Here is a 23,396-nt window from a genome sequence, read left to right on the forward strand (position 1 = left end):
GTCTCATCTCCATTTGGCGTTGATCAAAGCATACCATTGGCCATTTAGGTTTTTTTAAAAAAATGCAGTATGCTTGAGTATATACAGCAGTGACTTTATGTACAGTAAAGGAATGGGGAGGAGGAAAATGAAAGAATAGAGAAAACTATACTGCAGTAGTCAGGATGTGGTAGGACCACATTGGGTTTTCTAATTGAGAACATGTCTTTATATTCTACAGTAAAGTAGCAGATTCCCTTTTTAGTACACACCTCCTATCTGCTGCTGGAACACATCAGTTGCATCTTCGTCTTTCATTTCCAACTGTGCAGGTGTGTCTGTTTCATTGATTGGTTACCTAATAGTTTGGAATCTATTCTGCCTCATTGACAAACCCTGTCATTCACAATAGGCTTCATCAGTTTGCTAAGTGCTGTATGCCTCTTAATCTTAAAGTGCACCAAAGAACCATCCATCCCTGCCATCTTCAAATTAGTATGATCATTGTTCTCAATCTTGACTCCTTCCTTGGGCTTTTCTTCCAGCCCTGGTGAGCGCTTCACAAAAGAGGTACCAGGTCCTTACCTAAGGAGGTGTGCTACTGATCTGTCTTCAAGGATACTTTTCTGACTCCAGTCTGCTGTTAAATTCATCTAATGAACTGTTCATTTATGATATTGATTTTTTTCTGAAAATTTCAATACATTTTTCTTCAATATAGTATTCATATATCTCTGTTAAAATCCCCCATCTCTTCACTCATGTTGCCTGCTTTTTCTACTAGATCCTTTAGATTTTTCATTTTCATTTTATTTTATCTTTATTTGAAGTCTCTGACTGATAATTCCACTATCTGGGCCATCTCTGGGTCTTCCCTCTTTGTATATTCTCTCATGATCATGATTTACATTTTCTTGCTTCTTTGTGTGTGATAAATTTTATGGCATTAAAGGCATGTTGTGTAAACACAGTACAAATAGATGTAAATATTATTTATTTCTAGAAAAAAATCAAGAGTGAAGAGCTAAATAAATCAGATTTCTAGTCAAGATATGTTTGAACTTTGTTGCAACTTTAGTTTGACCACAGGCTTTACATGTTTTGAAAGTGGAATTAGAATTTACCTCTGGAAAAAAAAAAAAAAAAAAAAAAGAATTTACGTCTGGTAGGCTTAGGATCTGAGCACTGGTGAGATCCATAGATCTGTATGGTTCTCTGTCCAACTACTAGCTTTCTTAAACATGAAGATCTCTCAGCTCTCACAGCCTGGCTTCCAGCTCTTTGTGTTTCTGGGGAGTTTTCTTTGTTCTCCTTCAGTCCTCCTATGTTTAGGGAGATCTGTCCTCCCAGAATGCCTCAGAGCACTTTCTCTCAGTACTCTTGTCTGTCTCCAACTCCTAGAAACTGAAATCCTAAGTTGAAATTTATCCCTCTCATTTCTCCTCTCCTACTTTCAAGCCTTTGAGTAACTGCCCCTGAACACTTACCAAGCAATAGAGTTGGTAAGTGAATTCAGATTTACTCTGCCACTGGGGGCTCAGAATTCAAATCTGTCCCAGCAACCCACACACAGGTCTTAAATCTTTGTTAAAGATTCTGCTGATTTCCTGTCTATGGAGAAGTTTTTCTTTTCCTGCTAGTCAACCAGGGAGGAGAGCAGCTTCGTATTGATATGTTTTCTCTCCTATGAAGTGTTCATCACTGGAGTTGAGTTTCTTTAGAGATTCTTTGAAATGTCACTTTTTTGCGGAGTTCAGGAAAACAGATTTTGTACCTCAGTTGTTTTGTTTTGTTTGTTATGGTGAGAGTTATGCTTTCTCATGACTTCCTACTTCATAACTGGAGGTGGATCCATCACACGATACATTTGTTGATGGAACAGAGGGAAGCAGGAGGGCAGTCTCTCATGTGTTAAGTTTTCAAATTCCAGCTCTCTTTATAATTTACCCCTTGCTGAATTCTTGAGCAAGTTTTTTTTTTTTTAACATCTCTGTTTTCTCAAATGTAAAAGGAGGGTAATAAGGATGCCTAATTTATAAAACTTTGAGAGGATTAAGAGTTATATGCAAACTACTTAGGATGATATCCGAAACATAGTAAAAATTATATAAGTGTTTTGTTATTTTTATTTGGAATAGAGCTTTTGTCCAGAAAGCATTAGGGTGTGTTAAAAAATCTCAGCAAGATGGAGAGAGGATCAAGATAATTACCCCTGACTTTGTAGAGGGTACCACTACCGATTATTAAAACAGAAGGTATTTCCATAAATAGAGTAGTGTTTAATCAACCTGAATAACACTTTCTAGTTGCTGGTGAGTTAGGTGCTTCATCAGTGAAATTAGGTACTTAGTTGAGTGAGGTAGAAAATATACTACTACAGAAATTAAAATAATTGAAGGGTTAATCACCCCTCTGGCTTTGACGGCCTGTGTACCTCCTGGAGTTGATGGAATGCCCTACAGAGCAATGCACAGCTGATACTCTTACCTTCCCTTGTGCTGTCCCTCGAGCAGCACTGCCTGGCTATGCCTAGGTCTAGGATCCTGAGATTCCCTATAAATGAAAGAAATAAGCTGCAGATGGAATATTTTTTTAGCTTCCAGTTTTTCCCTCTTCTTAATTTCTTTCTAAATTATTTTCCTCTTTCAAAGTCTATTTCTTTTTTTTTTTTTTCTGTATGCGGGCCTCTCACTGTTGTGGCCTCTCGCATTGCAGAGCACAGGGTCCGGACGCGCAGGCTCAGTGGCCATGGCTCACGGGCCCAGCGCTCCGTGGCATGTGGGATCCTCCCGGACCGGGGCACGAACCCGTGTCCCCTGCATCAGCAGGTGGACTCTCAACCACTGTGCCACCAGGGAAGCCCCTCTCTTTCTATTTCTTATTACCATTGTGGTATCTTCAAATTATCTTCCCATTTTCCCTCTCTGTTCTTCTATTATATATTAAGCCAAAATAACAATAATAATAATAATCAATATATTATTTCTTAGAGAGATGAATACATTATATTCTTCAATGAGTATATTTTCTTAATTACTCAGGACTCCAAAACTGTAGAAACATTTTACATATTGAAAGAGGTTCTTAAAAATTAAAAAACAAAAACAAAATCCTCAAACCTTAGAATTATCTAAGTCAGGTAATTGCCTCCCAAAATTGCAGTTTGGAAAAACTGTGGCTCTGATTGACAAACTCTTGCAATTCCTGACACTCAGGGCTCTGTTTCCTTAGGTCTTTTCAGGCTGTCCTGGGTCTCTCCAATTATTAAAAATATGATCAGCTGCAAGGTTATTGTATTTACTACTATTGTGAGTATTGTACGATGCCATTTATCTCCCAGCCTTATTCTCCCCTAAGACCCCCAAACAACACACAACTCTCAATCTCTCTCTCTCTCTCCCTCCCTCCCTCCCTCCCTCCCTCCCTCCCTCCCTCCCTCTCTCCCTCTCCCTCTCTCCCTCTCCCTCCCTCCCTCCCTCTCTCTCTCTCTCCCTCTGCCCCTCCATCTGTCTCTCCTCTCTCTCTCTCCCTCTCTAGCCGCCCCCCACCACACACAGCTGAAAGTTATGCAATACATATATTCTGATGCACTGTCAGGTTCTGTGAGCACTAGTTCAGGGAGGTATTTTTAGCTAAGGGGCTCTTCCAATATAAACAGCAACTTATATGTAAGCCTGATTCCACTCCTAATGAACTTGCCTAGAAACAAAGGGTTTTTTTTTTTTTAATTAGGATACAGTATGTACAGTTTCTGAAGGAAAAATTGAAAGTGGGCAACCAGTACTCCTCCCATCTGTCCCTGGGCAATCTGCTAGGTGAGCAACCACCATTGGTTGCACAGTCTGGTCCGTCCGCCCCACTGATGGATTGTTTCCTCTTTGCCTTATTTTCAGGGTTGATACTCTCTGAGACAGATAAGTAGGCAGCTGCAGAGGACAGGAGCACAACTCTCAAATCCTGTAGATAATTGCCAAAGGCAGCTGAGTTCAGGAGCCCCACCTGTTAATGAGCTGCCAATTATTTACATGCTTATAAATCATCTTTTAAACACTAACAAGCACTAATAAGCCTTAGCTGCCAGTTACCATGGCAACTGACCAGTCCCAAAAGGGAAGGAGACTACTGACATATGGACTCTGGGTCAATGGTCCAGTATCTCCTGGGACTGATGTTTTTACTCCTGCACATGAAACTGTTCTGTCCAAGTACAAACGAAAATCACACGAACAGGGAGGCACAGGACATGACGGAATGCCTGCTTTTCCCGTGGCAGCTCAGAGTGTCTAAAGGGCATAGAATTGTGTCCAACTCCCCATGAGCTACAGGAACAAGCTGCCCCAACTTGTTAAGTGGCAGTTCCTATGTACAGCCATACAGCTGGTCTACCCAGGCCACCTGCTGTCAGATATTTTATTCCCCAGAGCTTCCTGAGCTGCTAGGCTCCACCAGTCTGAAGAGGGTTTCCTAATACATTCAGTTTGCTGTTGCAAATAGGTAAGATGATAAGCTCTTGTGGGATGCTCAGTAATATTTAGTGAGATGCAAGGAATGGTTTCAGATGAAAAAGAACATATTTTTGCTCCCAGCAAACTGAAGGCATTTTCTTTCTTCTTTTAAAAGCACAGTGAGAAAGCAACCATCCATGACTCAGAATTCTTTATAGTAGAGAAAGAAAACCACCTTCTGTTTTTAACTGGTTTTCCAAACTGGGTATAGGGAAGCTTACCACGTTGGTGTCAGGTATGAGATGACAGTTCAAAGAAGCTGATGGTGACAGGGCATTAGTGAACAGTGACCTAATCAAGCAATAGAGAAATATAAGTTTAATCATTTCACCATGACTGACCCAGAAATGCCTTTTACTATGACTTCTACAAGATGCTAGTTTTCAATAGAAAGTTGAATTACTGATACCATAAAGAAGTTCCTCACCCTTCAGCAGGTGTTCGAATTGATACCTTTAACCTCCCAACTGCCTATTGTAGGGCAAAGAACATGAGCTTTAGATCAGGATTTATTAGTATCACTACCATTTAAGTGCCTCCACTCGGCTGGAGGATAAAGGAAATGGAGGCAGCTCTTTGTAAATCTTTAGATTTTGATGAAAATGAAAATTATGGCAGTGGTGGGGATATATTACTCACTCTACCTTGGGCTATTTTCTGGCCTCTGCATCCATTACATTATAGAGGGGGTAAGGGTTCAAAGGCTGCATGAAATTTAATATATCTATATCTTTTATATATCTAATTGGATATATGCACATGTTACCTTGGAGTTATGCATATGCCAGTGCTGGGGAATTTTCCTTCTCCTGCCATTGTTACTTTTTTTTAAGAAGTATAGCATCAGAAACCTTTATTTTGAAAAAGACATTTTATACCATTTGTGGTTCATTCATCTTTAATATTGTAGTACTTAAATTTTTTGCTTTATTTAAACTAAGAAAAACCAAAAACAGTTCACCCATTTCTCCCACCACCCCAACCTCCCCCACCTCTGGCAACCACCAATCTGTTCTCTGTATCTATGAGCTTGGAGATAAGATTCCACATATAAGAGAGATTATACAGTATTTGTATTTCTCTGTCTGACTGACTTATTTCGCTTAGCATAATGCCCTCGAGTTTCATCTGTGTTGTTGCAAATGGCAAGATTTAATTATTTTTTTATGGCTGAGTAATATTCTGTTGTATGTAAGTACCACAATTTATTTATCCATTAATCCACTAATGGACACTTAGCTTGTTTCCATATCTTGGCTATTGTAAATAATGCTGCCGTGAACATGTGTGTGCATATGTCTTTTTTAATTTGTGATTTCATTTTCTTCGATACATACCCAGAAGTGGAATTGCTGGGTCACATGATAATTCTGTTTTTAATTTTTTTTTGAGGAACCTCCATACTGTTTTCCATAGTGAATGCACCAATTTACATTTCCAGTGCACAAGGGTTCCTTTTTCTCCACATTTTCACCAACACGTGTTATTTCTAGTCTTCTTGATAACAGCCATCCTACAGGTGTGAGGTGATAGCTTATTGCAGTTTTCATTTGCATTTTCCTGATGATTATAGGTGTAGAGCATCTTTTCATGTACCTGTTGGCCATCTGTATGCCTTCTTTGGAAAAATCAGATCTTCTATTCAGATCTTCTGTCCATTTTAAATGAAATTATTTGTTTGTTTTTGCTGTTGAGTTTTATGCATTCTTTATGTATTTTGGATGTAACCCTTTATCAGATATATGATTTGCAAATATTTTCTATGATTCAGTAGGTTGTCTTTTCATTTTGTTGATGATTTCCTTTGCTGTACAGAAGTGTTTTTGATCTGATATAGTCCCATTTGTTTATTTTTGCTTTTGGTTACTTTCTATGTAGAGTATCTACTTAATTTGGCTTCTACCAGTCGTTCTTCAAGTCTCCTATGCTTGCCAGTTTGAATACTAAGATAGGAATTAGAATCTTTACAAAGGGCCAAAAGTAATGTCAAAGGCTTTGGTAGCATATTACATAGGGTTGTCCCCAAAATGAAATATTCTTGGATGAGCAGAGTGACTATGTGAGTAAAAACCCAATGGAAAATAAAATGTAGGACTGATGAGAGGTCCAAAAAATATCAATTATGTTGAAAACATTGTCAAAATTTAAAGGCTGCAAAAATGTCTGGATGAAAGGGCAATCAACCATGTGGATTGTGGAAAAAAGTTTATGAAGGAACTTATGGCCCTTTGGTCTTGCTTCAGGTGGGTTGGTGGTGAGGTTGGTAAGGTGAGGGGGTAATTTGTACGTTTATGCATGACTGATTTAATAAGGAACCAAGTCATTTGAAATGTCAAGGGAAAGCAGACAAATCTCCCATGCAGGAGAGAATTTAACCCCCCAGCCCCTGCCCCTCCAAATCCTTCTCTTCATTTGGAGTGGTCAAGTGGAAAGACTGGAGCCTGGGAAACAGGACTCCAGCCCTGCTTGTGCTCCTGCATAGCTGTGAACCATTAGACATGTTGCTTCTCATTTCTGGGTCTGAGTTTTTGTACCCTCTTTGTGTACTTCATAAGGATATTTGAGCTTACACCAACATAGTTAATTTGTAAATCTATGAAAGTTGAAAGTAGACCCCAAATATCCAAAGCAATTTTGAGAAAGAAAAACGGAGTTGGAGGAATCAGGCTCCCTGACTTCAAACTATACCACAAAGCTATAGTAGTCAAGACAGTATGGTACTGGCACATAAACAGAAATATCGATCAATGGAACAGGATAGAAAGCCCAAAGGTAAACCCATGTACATATGGGCACCTAATTTACGACAAAGGAGGCAAGAACATACAATGGAGAAAAGACAGACTCTTCAATAAGTGGTGCTGGGAAAACTGGACAGCTACATATAAAAGAGTGAAACTAGAACACTCCCTAACACCATACACAAAAATAAACTCCAAATGGATTAAAGACCTAAATGCAAGACTGGACATTATAAAACTCTTAGAGGAAAACATAGGAAAAACACTCTTTGACATGAATCACAGCAAGATCTTTTTTGACGCACCTCCTAGAGTAATGGAAAAAAAAAAACAAAAATAAACAAATGGGACTTAAAAGCTTTTGCATAGCAAAAGAAACCATAAACAAGACAAAAAGACAACCCTTAGAATGGGAGAGAATATTTGCAAATGAAACAACAAAGGGTTAATCTCCAAACTATACAAACAGCTCATAGAGCTCAATATCAAAAAAACAACCAATCTAGTTAAAAATTGAGCAGAAGACCTAAATAGACATTTCACCAAGGAAGACATGCAGATGGCCAAGAGGCACATGAAAAGATGCTCAACATCACTAATTATTAGAGAAATGCAAATCAAAACTACAATGAGGTATCACCTCACACCAGTCAGAATGGCATCATCAAAATATCTACAAAAATAAATGCTGGAAAGGGTATGGTGAACAGGGAACCCTCCTGCACTGTTGGTGGGAATGTAAATTGATACAACCACTATGGAAAATAGTATGGAGATTCCTTAAAAAACTAAAAATAGAACTACCATATGACCCAGCAATCCCACTACTGGACATATACCCTGAGAAAACCATAATTCAAAAAGAGACATGTACCACAGTGTTCATTGCAGCACTATTTACAGTAGACAGGACATGGAACCAACCTAAATGTCCATCGACAGATGAATGGATAAATAAGATGTGGCACATATATACAATGGAATATTACTCAGCCATAAAAGGAAATGAAACTGAGTTATTTGTAGTGAGGTGGATGGACCTAGAGTCTGTCATACAGAGTGAAGTAAGTCAGAAAGAGAAAAACAATTACCCTATGCTAATGCATATATACGGAATCTGAAAAAAAAAATTGTACTGATGAACCTAGTTGCAGAGCAGGAATAAACATGTAGACATAGAAAATGGACTTGACATGGGGTGGGAGGGGGAAGCTGGGGCAAAGTGAGAGTAGCATCGACATACATACACTACCGAATGTAAAATAGCTAGTGGGAAGCAGCAGCATAGCACAGGGAGACTAGCTCAGTGCTTTGCGATAACCTAGAGGGGTGGGATAGGGAGGATGAGAGGGAGGCTCAAGAGGGAGGGGTATGGGGACATATATATGCATGTGGCTGATTCCTTGTGGTGTACAACAGAAACTAACACAGTATTGTGAAGCAATTATACTCCAATAAAGAGCTATTAAAAAATAAATATATAAATTACTATCAGTGTAGAAGATAATATTACTAGTGATATTCATGGCCCCTTTTGTCTTTTGGCAGTGGACAACTACTCTCAGAATTGAGAAAACAATATTGAATAAAATACATAGAGAAACTAAGACTGTTCTAGACACAACTGTAAGGTCTTGAAAGAAGACAGGAGAATGGGATAATTTTTAAAAGAGAATAAGTGGATGCCAACAGGATGGAAAGAGGAATTAGAAGAATTGGGTTTAGAGTGACAGAAGTGATACTTAGTAGATGAGGGCTCCTCTGGAGACCTAGTTCTAATCCTGGCTCTCTCACTAGCTGAGCGATCTGCAACAAGCTACTGAATCTCTCTCAGGCTGGAACTTCTCATCCATTAACAAAAGATCTTTTATCAGATGAAATTGAAAGTGGAACCTCAGTGTATAAAAGTAGCTTTGAGTCTTGTTTCTTTTGTTGAAACCTTTCTTGACATTCTCTTTCTTCCCACTCTACACTGTGGCCTTGGGTCACCCGTTTAAAAATCCAAGAATTTGAGGATCCTAGTATGAAAACCAGGAAAGTGGATGATATCTCATGGTCTTTCTAATAGTATCATTTTTGCGTTTGAGATTCAAACGCTCGTAGAGAAGTTTGGATTCCCTTGAGAAGAGAATTAAATTGGATGTTAAAGATTTACTCTGACAGAAAAGGTAGCTGATTGTCAACTAAGCTTATTGTTGACTGACTGGTTTGAAAACAAACATTTCGAAACAATATTCACCATTAAAGAAAGGCGAGTTAACGGGGAAGTAATGTCCCCCAAATCAATACTATTCTAAGAAACAGTTACTTAAGAGTAGGAAGAGGAACTGTGACAATACTGCATGAAAATAACTTGGATCAGAAGACTAAACTTTCCATATTCCATGATAGCCAATGCAGTCTGATCAAGTTTACAACCCAGAGTGGCAAAACATCCCAACACATCGCAGCAAAAGGTTTTTAGGGATTTAATCTCTGCCAGTTCTTTTTTACTTAGACTACTTTGTTCCGTTCTATCTCCCTTTCCCCAATGATTCAGTGAAGATTATATAGGGAAATGCTGAATCCAGTGACGCACTCGTAACAAGAGGCCTCTTGACGCATCTGAACAGGTTCATTCAAACTTTTACAACAACAGATAAAGGTGGGTTTGGAGGCTAGGTAGGGAAGGAGTCCCCTTCCTTTCCAATGAAGTCATCATTCTCTACAAAATCTTTGCAAAATGCTAATCAACAGTGCTTTCGCAAAAAAAATCACACAACTCTTTTTTGAGTTTCAGAATAGGATTGCTATTTTGGGGGGTTTTAAAGTTTTGGGAAAATCCTAAATGTTTCACTTTTTATTTAAGGCTGAAATTCAATTTCCAAATTTGAATTATCCCAGAGGTCTGTAAATGCACTGCCAGATGGGCTACAGAGTTGAGAGAAGAAATGGAAAAATGCCTCTTTGGGTGGGAAAACACATTTATATGATAGTCTTCTGACAGCCCTCATCTCTATATTGTTGATACAGTAACAAGCCCGTGAAACTTAATGTTAAAACAATTTTTTTTATCTTGAAAAATTTCTGTAGCACCCACTTTTGTTGGTTTTCAGATCAGATGCCCTCACTAAGGCTTGTAAATTAGCCATTTGGCTGAAATCTCCCTTGGGGTGCTTGATGAGCTTGGAGAGTTAGCTTATTTTATGGCTAATATCTGAAGGAGCAAATGATGAGTATGAGGAACTGGCATTCTAATGTTTTTCAGCTCCTTCTTGTCTAAGCAGTTGAAATTATTTGCCCTGTTCAGACACCTTGAGAACAGTCCCACCTTTGTGTCTTCATTCTTCCTCCCGAAGATGTCTATTCCAGCATCTCGAATTTCTAGTGTGCTAATTTATTAGTTTGAGTAATATTTCCTGTTCTACTAAACTATGAGAGTAGAGGTATATCTAATTCTTCCTTGTATCTCTAGGATTTGGCAAAGTACATGGCATCCAGTTAGATATATATATATATATATATATGTAAATAAAATATATGTGTGTATATATATATACACACACACTATATTATATACTATTTATACTATCATAGTACTATTAGTGTATATGTATATATAGAGAATATATATGTACAAACACACAGTACTGTGAGAAATCTCAGACTTGCAGAAGGCTCAGAGAATCTAGTTACTTGCTGATTAATTGGATTCTGCCTGTGATATGCTGGATTTTAGGACTGGCTGGCTGCCAAGGATACTGCTGAGAGTATAAAGTAGGGAGAGGAGAGTGGATCTAATGAAAGGAGAGAACTCGTGGCTGGGACACTGAGTCTAGAGTGTGAAGAAATGGCAGTAAAAACCAATGATCACATCCTTCCTCTGTTGAGATGGTGTTGGGAATGAGGCAAGCCCGACCTTCCAGAAGGGGGCTTAGAAGAGGATTGAGCTACCTGGGCTGATTAAGGCAGTGTCAATAAAATGAAGTTGTGGTGACATTCATGGCTTAAAAAACATTAACTTTACAGAATTATTTTCCTAAGGCCTTTGGGCAGATTTTGATTTGATCCAACAGCAATATCTGCTTGGCTCCAAACTGATGGACATCTGCTAATTTTTCTAACCGCTTTAATCATTTTGGGGGCTCTGTTTTAGAACCTCTCTAAATCTCCTCCTTCTCACTAGTGTCTCAAGTCTTCAAAGTCTATGCCAGTTTTAATAAAGGTCTAGAAGGATTACCTTATGTTCCAAATTTAGTATTCCTATTCAGTATTCCATTCTTTGTCTCACTTAAAATTTCAAAATGCAGAGTGGGGATCCTTGAATTTCCATGAGCCAATGACTTATGGAACAAAAATTTGAAATTCAGTCTAAGATCACACATAAGCAAAAAGCAATTTGTGTGTATGTCTGCTTTACTGACTACAGTATGATGTTCTTGAGGACAAGGACTTTGTTTCAAATTTTCCCCCAGCACTTAGTATTGTATCTGGCTCCTTTTCTGTTCCTTTTGTCAAAAGCAAATATTTAGGATTAGTTTACTGTTTTCATATTCGAACGCTCCTTTAACAAGAGTGCTTGGGAACTGAAAGCTAACTGGGAAATTAAGAACAGAAAACCAGAAAATGTTTTTAGTACACATATTAGATAATTTTTAAACTTTCAACTCTCTTTTTTTATGGTCCAGGGTGGGACATGAGGTAAAAGGTGAGGCTAAAGGGAAAAAATGCGATAGTCCTAAAACAGATAAAGGGGTGCAAAGAAGGGACATTTTAGGAACTAAACTGATTATGAACCAGAAGTGTAGGGAAGGTGGGAGAGAAGGTAGAAACAGACAAAAGACAGAGACAGCTGATGATGGTACATGTTAAAACAGGGCAAACTGTGTGAGTGATCCCCTAATTTCCCCTTATCAAAATCTGTCATATTTCAGCCTGGGGAGGTCTAGATACAGAGTTTAGCATAAATGAACTTCCACAATAAGTCACTGGAGACACAGCTGAGCTAGATAGCTGGCTGTTCTTTGTCTTGTCCTTGAAGGTCTCATTCACCTATTCCAAAATTGTAGCCTTCTCTAAATAATCTATTTATGGCCTTACAGAAATAGATATGATAGTTCAGATATTCCCCAGTAGCAACTCTTCAGGCTAGTGAACAGATCATTAACTTAAACATCACCCACTTAAGATGAGGCCTGAAACTTCAGGTTATCTCTGATGACTTTTAACAGAATAGCTATAAATGGCTGAGAAATATCTTCACACAGAAGGTTTCAGTAGGTTATGAGAAGTTGCAGGTACTGTTTCCTCAGAATAAGACTTGGTGGGAAATGTACATGCCAGTGTTGTCTCTGTCTTTCAAGGTTGTGGTCCATTTCATCTAGGTTATCAGATTTGTGGGCATAGACCAGTGTTGCTTCTGAAAAAATAGTACGTGACCCACCCTCAACATCCCGAAGTTCTTATTAAAGTTAGGTCCTTATACTTGAGTAAAGTGAAGTGCAGTATGACGCCAACTGTAACAGTACAATTCTTAGTTAGAGTAATTACTCTGAAGACTAAGGTTTTTGCTCCATTGGTCTAAATTACATCAAGCCATTTCTGCAACCCCCTGTGGAGCACACACCATCATCAAGCACTGCTCTAGGCACCATGCATTCCAAGGCAAAGAGGCTATGATTCCTATCCTTAAGGAATTCATAATATAGTGATGATAGTTCATAATCTACTCCAGTGAAGTAGACAAAAATATTTGCAAAGAACTGTGATGTGTTTGACAATTGTGCTACCCAAATGACTTACCTGCTTTCCAGGAAGATAAAGCAATGGGCACTGCCTGAGATGGAGCAGGAAGGCAGGAAGAGATGGTGTTTGAACTGAGTCTTGATTAAGGAGAAAGGATTGGCTGCATAAAGAAAAGTTGGGGGCAGGGAGTAGGGATATTCTACCCAAGGAAGTAGACTAAACAAACGGACGCACGCATACAAATACACACTTATGTACACACTCATATGTTCTCCTTTATACTCTCAGCATATTTCAATTAGAGTTCGGAACTGAGAATAAGAAAAAATGCATTCTCATTCTGGCTCTCCTAGGATCTATGGTGTGACCTTGAGCAAGACTTTTAAAATATCTGGATCTTAGTTATTCCATTTGTAAAATGAAAGGGCTAGATTTCATGCTGCCTATGGCCCCATCCAATGAAAAAATTTGGGAGGTACAGCTAAACCTGTTTGATCTAAATTCATGATTTAGGGGATATAAGAATAGTTTATTTGAGGTGATCTAAGCTAGCCTGTTTTTTGTTTCATATAAAGGAAAACATTTTAGATTCTCATCAATAGGAAAAATAATTGCAAATTAAATATTTATTTGCTTTGTATTGGTTTACTATTTGGTAACGCAGAAATCTTAGATTATAAACTTGAATTTTTTCTTTAAAAATAAGGACACTTCTTCTTAAAATTCAGGCAAGGAAAGGCATTGCTAAAAGTTGGGATGTTGACATATAGTACATTATAACATTCTGTCTGGCTCTGCCTAGGCAAGAGATGATGAAGAATCAGTGCCATACAGAGCCCCAAGTTCCAGGTGACAGTGAGAATTGAATGGCTGAAAATACAGTGAGGATGTACCAAATCTCATGCTCATATCTGAATATCTGTTGGATTGCATTTGTCAAATATGAAAACTTGAGCTCAGAAACTACATATAATACCAAAGATAGCACCAGACATATTATCCTTCCTTCTGTAAACATCTCTCTAAGACTTGGAGCTCAAGGTTTCAGTCTTCAGTTCTCTGGTACCTCATTTGCCCCATCTCGAGTACAACTAAGAAGCAAACCTGAAATTTAAATTCTGCCAATTACGTAGTTAGGTTTTAGATGAATTAATAACGAGTTACTGGACAAAAAAGTAACTGTTTAATAAGTCACCCACTGTCCAGTTTTGGGTATATTTGCGGTGGGCATATTTTTGCATGTGTGCCTCTATGTGTGTGGGTGTGTGTGTAATGTTCCATAGCTTTTCAAATTGGATTTAAAGTGTTTCTTGGGGAAGATGATAATTTAGTGCTGGTTACCAGAGGTAATTTTTTCCATTTGTAAAATGTTTGGATAATATCAGAATCTCAAACCGTATTTGCACATTGGAGTAACTATTATAAAATGGCATTTTAGGGAATAGATTTCGTTTCAGTTGTTTACTAGAAAAAAACATCAAACATGTATTTAAACCATTCCCTTCATAAAGGTCCATCATCTGCTAATGATGAAGTTAGGGCCTGTGATGTTAGAATTTCTCTTGGGAACATGGAAGTCCCATTATACATGCAGCAATCATCTCTCTATTCATCTGTTGATGAATCTCTCTAATCATCTGTTGAATTAGTGGCAGGCCTAATGGAGCTCTGGATAAGACAGAAGGGAACATTTGGAGAGGATACCACCCCTCTCCTTCAGGGTGTTTGTCACCTCACTGAGTACAGAGAGATGTCCTAAGCTTTTTCTACACTAAGTTCTCATTATCCTTTGATATTGATCCAAACCACTTAGTGATGAATACAGGCAGCACTCTCCTTCTATTTAAAGGTCTTGAATATCTATTATTATTTTTATGTTTATTATCTTAATACCTGCCATTTATAATATCTTTCTTCTAAAGAGCTCTCTGGCGTGCAATAGGGTGTCAAGTGAAGACAAATGAATATGAAAGCACTTTGTGCTCTACAGATGAAAGGAGAGTCACTCCGGACCTGCTGTTTTCCAGGAAGAACTTTCCTTGCTTCTTGTTTTCTTGCTTGTTTTCTTGCTCCAACATGGCAAACCTTACCCAAGGTGCAACTCTTAGACTCTGCTCTTCTTTTTCTTTCTCACACACACATGCACATGCATTTCAACTCTCACCTTTATCATGATCACACCCCAATCTGTGTTTCACTACTGGATCCTTTATTGAAGCCCTGCTCCATATTTATAGCTATCTTTTGCAAATTTCTTCTTTACTATTTAAACAAATCTAGCATTCCCAACATAAAGCTCATTATTTATTTATCAGTAGAGAAAAACTATTCTATAACTTTGTTTGATATTCAAAATGCATTTTGAAAGTACAAATTTTTTAAAAAATGTTCTGGCCACCCGTTAGAAATAGGTTAGAATAAAGAAAGGTGTAAGAAGATCAAGGGCAAAAGATTATGATGAACAGTCAAATTCAGTGAGCACAGAATGTGCTGGAATATTTTGCACTTTCTAAGAATTCGAGGATGCGATCTAGTGAGAACTAGTAAAACAAAAATAGGGTTATATTAAACAGAAATTTAAGGACAATCAAACTTTAGTGAGTAAGGGCCACTTTAGCCCAGGTGTTATGTATATTTTAGATATGTTCCAAAGCATGTATCACATTTTTAGAGTGGACATTAGAGAATTCTTAATGGTATTTTTATGAGTAATTATAAATATAAGCATTAATACCAAAAGGATCATATGGTTTCCTTTTGACATTTTTCCTTTCCTAATTATGCACATCTGGGAAATTCATACCAATTGAGTTGATGGAGCCAAATCCATTAAGGAGCACACTCCCTCCAGTAGCAGTAGCTAACCAAATGGCAGGCCTGATGGTTAGGAGGGATTAGTCCTCCCCTCACCCCCCGCTCCCGCCACCTCCCCATCCCCAGTACACTCCACTCTGCTTTTTCAACTCCCTCATCTCTATCAATGATGATCCCATCCTCCAGAAACTCAGGGGGATTCACAGGTCTCATTTTGAATATCTTCTTCTTATCCATTGCATATATCCAGTTACTCAACAATTCCTTTTGACCCTTTCTTTATATCTCTTACATTTATCCTTCTTCTCCACCCCACTGAAAGGTCATTACCTTTCAAGCCTGAGTTACTGAGAGAATATCCTATCCGAGCCCTCCATTTTATACAACTGCTACATCTAATGCCACTTTCAAGAACTTGCCCCCTCAAAATAAAATGCTTCTTGTTTACTAATGCATTAAGTTCAGATTTCTCCCTTCTTGTCTTTTAAGACCTTTATAATCCATCTCCGACCACCCCCCTCCTTATCTGAGTTTCCTACTACTCCCCAGCATGGATCCTCTCTGGGTGGGGAGCACTTTCTTCCCTGCCCCCATGCCTTGCTCCATGATGTTGGCTCCTAACTTGACATTAATCCCTTTGTTGGCCCTCCTGAATTTTACCCTATACTCATTTCCAACTGTTAACATCCCAAATATCCCTAAGGACCCCATCCCCAAGTCCTACCTTCTCTTTTAGGACACATCTCAGTTACCATCTCTTTCAGAAAAGCTTCCCTCCAGCCTGGATCAGGTGGTGTCCTTTGTGTGGACACAGTACGACGGAGGTACTTGCATAGTTCATACTTATTGTCATTGCTTAACTATTCATATCTCTTTCCCAGCTGTTCACTCTTTGAGGGCAAGAATCTTTCCCTGGGCTTCTTTGTGACCTCAGTGCATAGTATCCTGACTGACATATAGAAGGTTGAAGTTATCTCGTTATGTTTGAATTTCTTTGCATTTAGGGCACTTTTCTCAGAATTGCAGACTTAATTATATACACTTTTTGAATCACTCACCAATCCATTTGTCGATCTTTCCCCAACAAGTTTGAAAATTTCTTATTACAGAAGGATCTTATCATAGAGACCGTGCTGAATGGTTCCCATAGATCTTTCAGAATACCCACTTACATAGTAGGTGATCAATAAATTATTTAATTAAATAATAAAAAATTATTGCTAATAACATTACAAACCAAAAATAATGTAATCCAAATTGGTAGTGATGCAAAGAAGTTGTGAATTGTCACATAGTATTGCTCCTTAATAGCTAAGTGATCATTTTTGTCCCAAGGAAGATAATTTTATTCAGTCACTGTTAATATATACATTAAAACAAGCAGCAGCATTAGACTTATCATATCAGCTGATGGATAAAAATGTCCTTTTTTTATGGTCTGTCATTTTTTTTTACATCTTTATTGGAGTATAATTGCTCTACAATGGTGTGTTAGTTTCTGCTTTATAACAAAGTGAATCAGTTATACATATACATATGTTCCCATATCTCTTCCCTCTTGCGTCTCCCTCCCTCCCACCCTCCCTATCCCACCCTCTAGGTGGTCACAAAGCACCGAGCTGATCTCCCTGTGCTATGCGGCTGCTTCCCACTAGCTATCTATTTTACGTTTGGTAGTGTATATATGGCCATGCCTCTCTCTCGCTTTGTCAAAATGTCCTATTTTAAGAGATAATTTATCACATTGCAAGTTTCCCTTTACTTCCTTACACATTTTCTTCTCTGATGCCTATGTTGGCTCACATTCCGTCTCCTTCACTTAGGGCTGTCACAGTCCAAATATTCACACCTGCTTATCCTTTTCTCTACCCTCCTACCCACCAAAACAGCCTGGCCCTTATATCCAGGCTAGCTATTGCCTCGATCAAAGCTCTACCTATAATCTATTTTTCCTGAAACAGTGAATATTACTGGTATCAGCCATTCTCAGTGCTTCCAAACAGCACAAAAGGTTTCTCTAGCCACTTACCAACCTGATTCCATCCTACGATCAATACTCTGTCATGCTTTCTTGCAGTAGAAAAAGAGAGCACCACTAAAGAAAAAAAAGACTCTCATTTTGATTTTGCTACTGAAAACAAAAGTGTGAAAATTTTATCTGATAAATTGTTGGATAGGGGTATTGGGAATATTTACCAAGTGTGTTGGAAATTGTCTACATTTTGGAATTGTTTATATTTGCTTATATCTGTATATGTGTATTATATAAAAGTTTGCTATATTGTTATTTCTCTGTTCCTCACCAATATCTATTACCTGTCTAAAAACTTTTTTTAATAGGCACAGTGTGTTGAATTGATGGTCTAAACGAAGTTTTCTTCTGTGTGGAGAGATATTATGATTTAATGGGTTAAGATCATGTAGATTTTTTTTTATTTTAATTTTAGATCTCTTAAGGTACTTTCACACTTGTTGGCCCAAAGGTCTTTATCTCTTGCCAGTAAGAAACAAGAGTTATGAAAGTACTCTCCCATTCAAAAATATCTTCTCTACCTATTTCACCTATTAGAGTTCAGGAAACTCCCATTGTATAATATCCCTTCAGAGGTTGGAATTTATCAGTCACTTCCACACAAATATAAATAATTTTAATTAGCTTTTTTCTTTCCTGCCAAGAGAGAATGGGAATATCCATTAAGAATGAAGACAAGTTTGGCAAGTAGGATGTCAGGTGGATAGCCAGAGAGCTGTAGTACACTGTCTATGGAAGGCATATAAAGAGGAAGAAAACAGTGCCCCAGGAAGTCATTGGGTAAGGAATTCCACCCCAGCTCTTCTGCTGACACAATCTGTAATACTCTGGCATTCCTGAAAAATCATCTCAAGCCTTTCCTATGGTTCTAGAGCCCCAGACTGGACAGAGCACAAATCTATTCAAACAGCTAATCGAGGATTGGTCTTTGCCTTATTTTCTGTTTGACCAACTGATGTACATTGCTTTTATTTTTGTTTCTTACTTGCTTATAAGTTTAACATAGATGTGGATTGCTTGGATGCAATGTATATCTAGCCTTAGAGAAATAGGCATTTCTAATCTAGTCTACTCGTGTACATGTTTCAGCTATGATGTAAAGGATTAACATCCTGACATTATTAGTCAGGCAGCATGGTACAATAGAAAGAGCACTTTTTGAGAGTTGTGCTGTCTTGAATACTAATCTCAGTGATCCTGAATAACCGTGTAAATTCTAAGTTTCTGTATTTCAGCTGCAAAATTGGGGGACTGTGCAAGAAGATCTTCTGGGTCTGTTGCAGCTATAACATTATACAATTATTCTAATTACATATGCTTCCTGATTTTCCTTTAATATCTCTAATTTCATATGAGAGCTTAATGGCTTGAAATCTCAAATTTTTTCTGACAAGTGGAGTAATAATACTTGTACTATATATCTCACGGTGCAGTAAAAATAAAGTATAAAATTATGTGTGTCACTATGCATTGTGGACGTCAAAGTCCCATACTTGTGCGTTGCAAATTATTGTCAGATATTTTTCTTTCTACTATTACTCTGGTTTAAAAAGACCCATGATACCTCAATGTGCAACCAGCAGAGGGAGACAAGTTCAGATTGTGTTTCTTCTTAAAACAGAATCAGTTAACTGCTATGTGTACATGTTTTTAAAAATCAAAATGAGATTCATATTATTAGAAAATATGTCACTTAGTGCTATATTTATATATTTAAGTTACAAAAACAAGTGAGAAAAAGAAAGAAAACACAAGGAAAAATATGGGGGGGTGGGAATCTTGATTTGGGGGCTTAGTTTATTACACAGCTCAGAGATAGCCCTCTTTGTGAAGAATGTCATTCCTGTGACAGCTTCCTGAGCATGTCCATCTGGAGGTACAGGCTATTTGAGTACCAGTTTAGGAACCAATCCAGAATTCTAAAAGTAGAATTTCTAAATTTCCTCCCAAACTGGCTTTTTAACTCAACTTTCCCATTTTATCAGCTTGGACTTTGAACAACAACAACAAAAAAGTAGAGGCATCTTTTTCCTGTCCTTTTTCAACTTCCATATCCAATTAGTTGACAAATCCCGTCAGTCTCCTGTGAAATTCCTCTAAAAGTCTTCACCTTTCTTCTCTTTCTACTGTCATTGCCCTGTGGCCTGCTTTTATCCTCTCTTGCCTGTTCTGTTTCAGAAACTTTATAACTGGTCTTCCTGACTTTGACTTGTCCCCGTCCATCTTCGACTCCATTGCTGGCTAGTCATCTTCTTAAAACACTGGTCTGATTATGGCACTCGCTTACTCAAAGCTTTTAATGGCTCTCTTTTGCATATAGAATAAAGCCACACTCATTATCATGCCTGTCAAGACCCTCACTGACCCCAACTTACAAAAACCAGTTATTTTTCATTCTAACTTTTTTCCATTTCTAGCCCCACATAGTTTCCTACAACTTACCTTTCCCACTAATATAAAGTCTCTGAGGGAAGGAATTCATTCCTCACCATTATTAGAAAGCAATAGTGTATATAATCGATAACGTTCGTCCCTTTCTCATCATGTCACCAACAACTTTATTAGTCTCCTAACTAGTTTCTCTACTTCATCTTCCTTCTGACCTCTCATTTCCCATTGCCAAAATCATCTCTCTAAGCTGTCAGTGTCTCATCTCACTCCTCCACAATCTAAAGTAGCCTTCTGAGTATGAGATGATGAGATGATGTGTGAGTCTTCATTCAGGCATTCAGGATTCTTCCTGATGCAGCGTCTCTCTGCAACCTTCTCTCTCTCCTCTTCCATGCTAGTCAGATGCGTCTTCCTCCAGCTCTGTGCTTTGTTTCCCGCTGGTTCTCATGGCCAGGCATAAGATGTTGCTTCCTCCATCCTCCTCTTACATATCTGCCAGGGGTTACTTAAAATTCCATTTTTCTCCAAGAAGGCTCCTTCTTGATCCCCTTTTCTGAACCACCATTGTGTTTTGATTCTGCTCCCTGATAGCTTAGCTATCAATTACTCCCTGGTCCATATTATTCTCTGTTCAGTGTGTATTCACTTTCCTTCTCTATCTTGGTTGTGAGTTCCTGGGTTCCTGAATGTTATTATTATTATGCAGTATTTCTCAGCACCAGAGAGGATTGGGCATATGTGGTGATTAATTTTGGTCCTGTTTTACAGTGGAGAGCAAGTTTGAAAGGCCTGCCTTATAAGTGTACAATGATGTTGTTTGGCCGTGCTCTACGGGGGGCTTTCATACCCTTCATTAGATTGCAATGGGGTAGGGTGTCAATTCTGTACATTATTATTTCCCCATAGCTTAGCACAATGCCTGTCATATGGTAGGCCTCAAAAATATTATTTTAATGAATTGTTTTGTACATGATAACATGACTGATGAGACACATCTTGTGAATCCTCTTCCTCTTGCAGAGGCAGTGCTCCTACATTCACTACTAAAAGCAGAGAGGACTGAGAATGTGATTTACAGACAGTAAAGAAAGATACCTTTAAGCAGGCAAACTTCTGGGACCCTTTGAATAATGTAATGCCTAACACTAGATTTGCCCTGCAGCTCAATATTGTCAGTAAACTCTTGAGAAAACATATTAGTGTTATTTACATGATTTATAGCCTCAAGATATTTAACTAGGCATTCCATTTAGATTTAGCTGGATAGCTATTGCCTGCAAAATAAACAGAGATATTAGATATGTAAGAGAATATTTAGTAAAGTTTAGCAGTTAAACGGTGTCTGCCCATCTTGTTAGGCACTTCTTAATCTGTAACAAAACACTTTCTTATACTGACTCTTAATTAACATGTAATAACCATTTAAGGGTAAGCAAAGTTTATACCTGAAGAAAAGCACCAACTGGGACACAGTTTTTATTTGTTTATTTTTTCTCACTAGCTGGTAAAATGACAGTCGACTTGGTATTCTGTCAGGTATTATTGGATGGATGAGTGGCAGTTTCCTGCAAGGAACTGTACTGAACTAGTACAGTAAGAGAGAATGCTGGTATGTGAAAAACATCGATCACTTGTGACAGAACGTAGCCTCTTTGGGGAGGGTCTTCTCATCATGAGCTATACGAGGTAACTCAATCTTCTCTCCATTCCTGTTGCTCCCCCCACCAGGCCAAGCCAGTTGCCACTGGATGACTAAGATTTCCTTCTCTTTGTCTCCTTGCTTCCACTATTGTCCTTCTACAGTCCTTCTTCCATATGGTATTCAGAGCAATCTTTCTAAAATGTAAATCAGATCACGTCAATCCCTTGCTTAAAATCTTTTACTGACCAATCAAGTCACTAGAATAAAAACCTAAATTTCTTACCCTGGGATCTCTTCATTATGATCCCTCCCCAGTGTCTAATCTCACCTGCTTTTTCAGCTATCCCCACAACATACACACAGACCACATGCGCCAATTTTATTGCTCTCGTTTTGATTCCTGGTGTATGACACACCCATTCCTGCCTCAGGGCCTTCGCACATGCCATTTCTTTTATCTGGAAAGGTCTTTTTGCTGATTTTGCGTGGCTGACTCTTTACATTTCAGACCATATGTTCCCCTCACCACACCTCCAGGCCATTTTCTCTCTATCACACGTATTTTTCTTCATGGCATTTACTCTCTAAAATAACGTTAATATGTATCTACTTTTTTAGCATCTATCTCTGCATCGAGCTTGTAAGTTCTGTGAAAACAGAATCTTGGTCTGTCTTGATTCACTACCGTATCATTAAAAGCGTATTGAGTGAATGAATGAATCATAAACTTAGTGGGCATATCAGTATATGGAATTGCACATCTGCCTCCACTCCTCCTCATTTTTCCTTGGCCTATTTTCTGATTGTAGGAATCCAAGTCATTACAGCAACCACAAATAGAGGATATAATTGCCTGATTACCTGCTTGCGCTAACATCTTGCTATACTGAAGGTGCTGCTACCGCCATCTTTGCAGATGTTGCAGTGCTCTTCCCATATGTGAGGCCTAGATCAAAAAGAGAAGATGCAGCATTACTTGGCAACTGCCACCTCCTTGTACATGGTGGCAGAGTGGGCAGTCTAAAAAAGAGGAAGGTCCATGGGCCAGCGAGTACGTGTCTATGAGATAATGGCATATCTATGAGAGTAAGTTTGTTGCTGGGGGAGGATCCAGGCAGCTGCTCAAGAATCTCAAAGACCTTGTTAAAACTTGTGCAAACCCAAGCATTGATACATACCAAAACAGAATGAGTACAAAAAGAAGCAGAAGACCAATATGATAACAATGAACTACAAAGGCGTGAACTAAAAGCAAACCATGTAAGAGTGATTTTTAATTGTGCAGAGTATGGATTAAATGCTTTACATCACTGAGGTTTCTATAGTTAAAGATTTGAACAATATTTAACTGACTTGAAGCTGATTGATTTTGTTAGGCAGTGAGACACGTGCGAATGAAGCTATTGTATTCAAAGGAGCTGAGTTCCAAAGGAAATTCACACAAGATAGTACCATTGTTATGAGCATAAACCGACATACTTGAATATTGCTAAATTATGATGAAATCATTGAGAATGTCGTAGCAGGAATCCTAAGGAGAAGTATTGACAATTATGCATTTCTAGTTC

The 23,396-nt window shown here is 38.3% G+C and overlaps 1 protein-coding gene across 1 annotated transcript; it reads right to left on the reverse strand.

Annotated features, from left to right (window-relative positions):
• Positions 1 to 240: 240 nt before the first annotated feature.
• On the reverse strand, positions 241 to 20,018 carry LOC132520256 (small ubiquitin-related modifier 2-like). The gene is made up of 4 exons (XM_060149044.1): positions 19,906 to 20,018; positions 4,706 to 4,775; positions 375 to 536; positions 241 to 303 (listed from the first exon to the last, which is right to left on the reverse strand). Exons 1-4 carry the CDS (start codon positions 20,016 to 20,018, stop codon positions 241 to 243), a joined length of 408 nt encoding a protein of 135 aa, XP_060005027.1.
• Between the last annotated feature and the right edge of the window lie 3,378 nt (positions 20,019 to 23,396).

The sequence above is a fragment of the Lagenorhynchus albirostris genome, chromosome 5 (genome assembly GCF_949774975.1).
Source record: "Lagenorhynchus albirostris chromosome 5, mLagAlb1.1, whole genome shotgun sequence".
Classification (NCBI taxonomy): Eukaryota; Metazoa; Chordata; class Mammalia; order Artiodactyla; family Delphinidae; genus Lagenorhynchus; species Lagenorhynchus albirostris.

Bases quoted from the DNA above. Each gene is read 5' to 3' on its own strand.
- LOC132520256 (XM_060149044.1), bottom strand. From the start codon at position 20,018: ATGGACGGGGACAAGTCAAAGTCAGGAAGACCAGTTATAAAGTTTCTG. The intron at 4,776-19,905 runs GTGAAGACTTTT...TTGCTTGATTAG, and splicing joins ACAGTAGAAAGAGAAGAAAG to GTCACTGTTCACTAATGCCC. The intron at 304-374 runs GTTTGTCAATGA...ACACCTGCACAG, and splicing joins AGCCTATTGTGAATGACAGG to TTGGAAATGAAAGACGAAGA.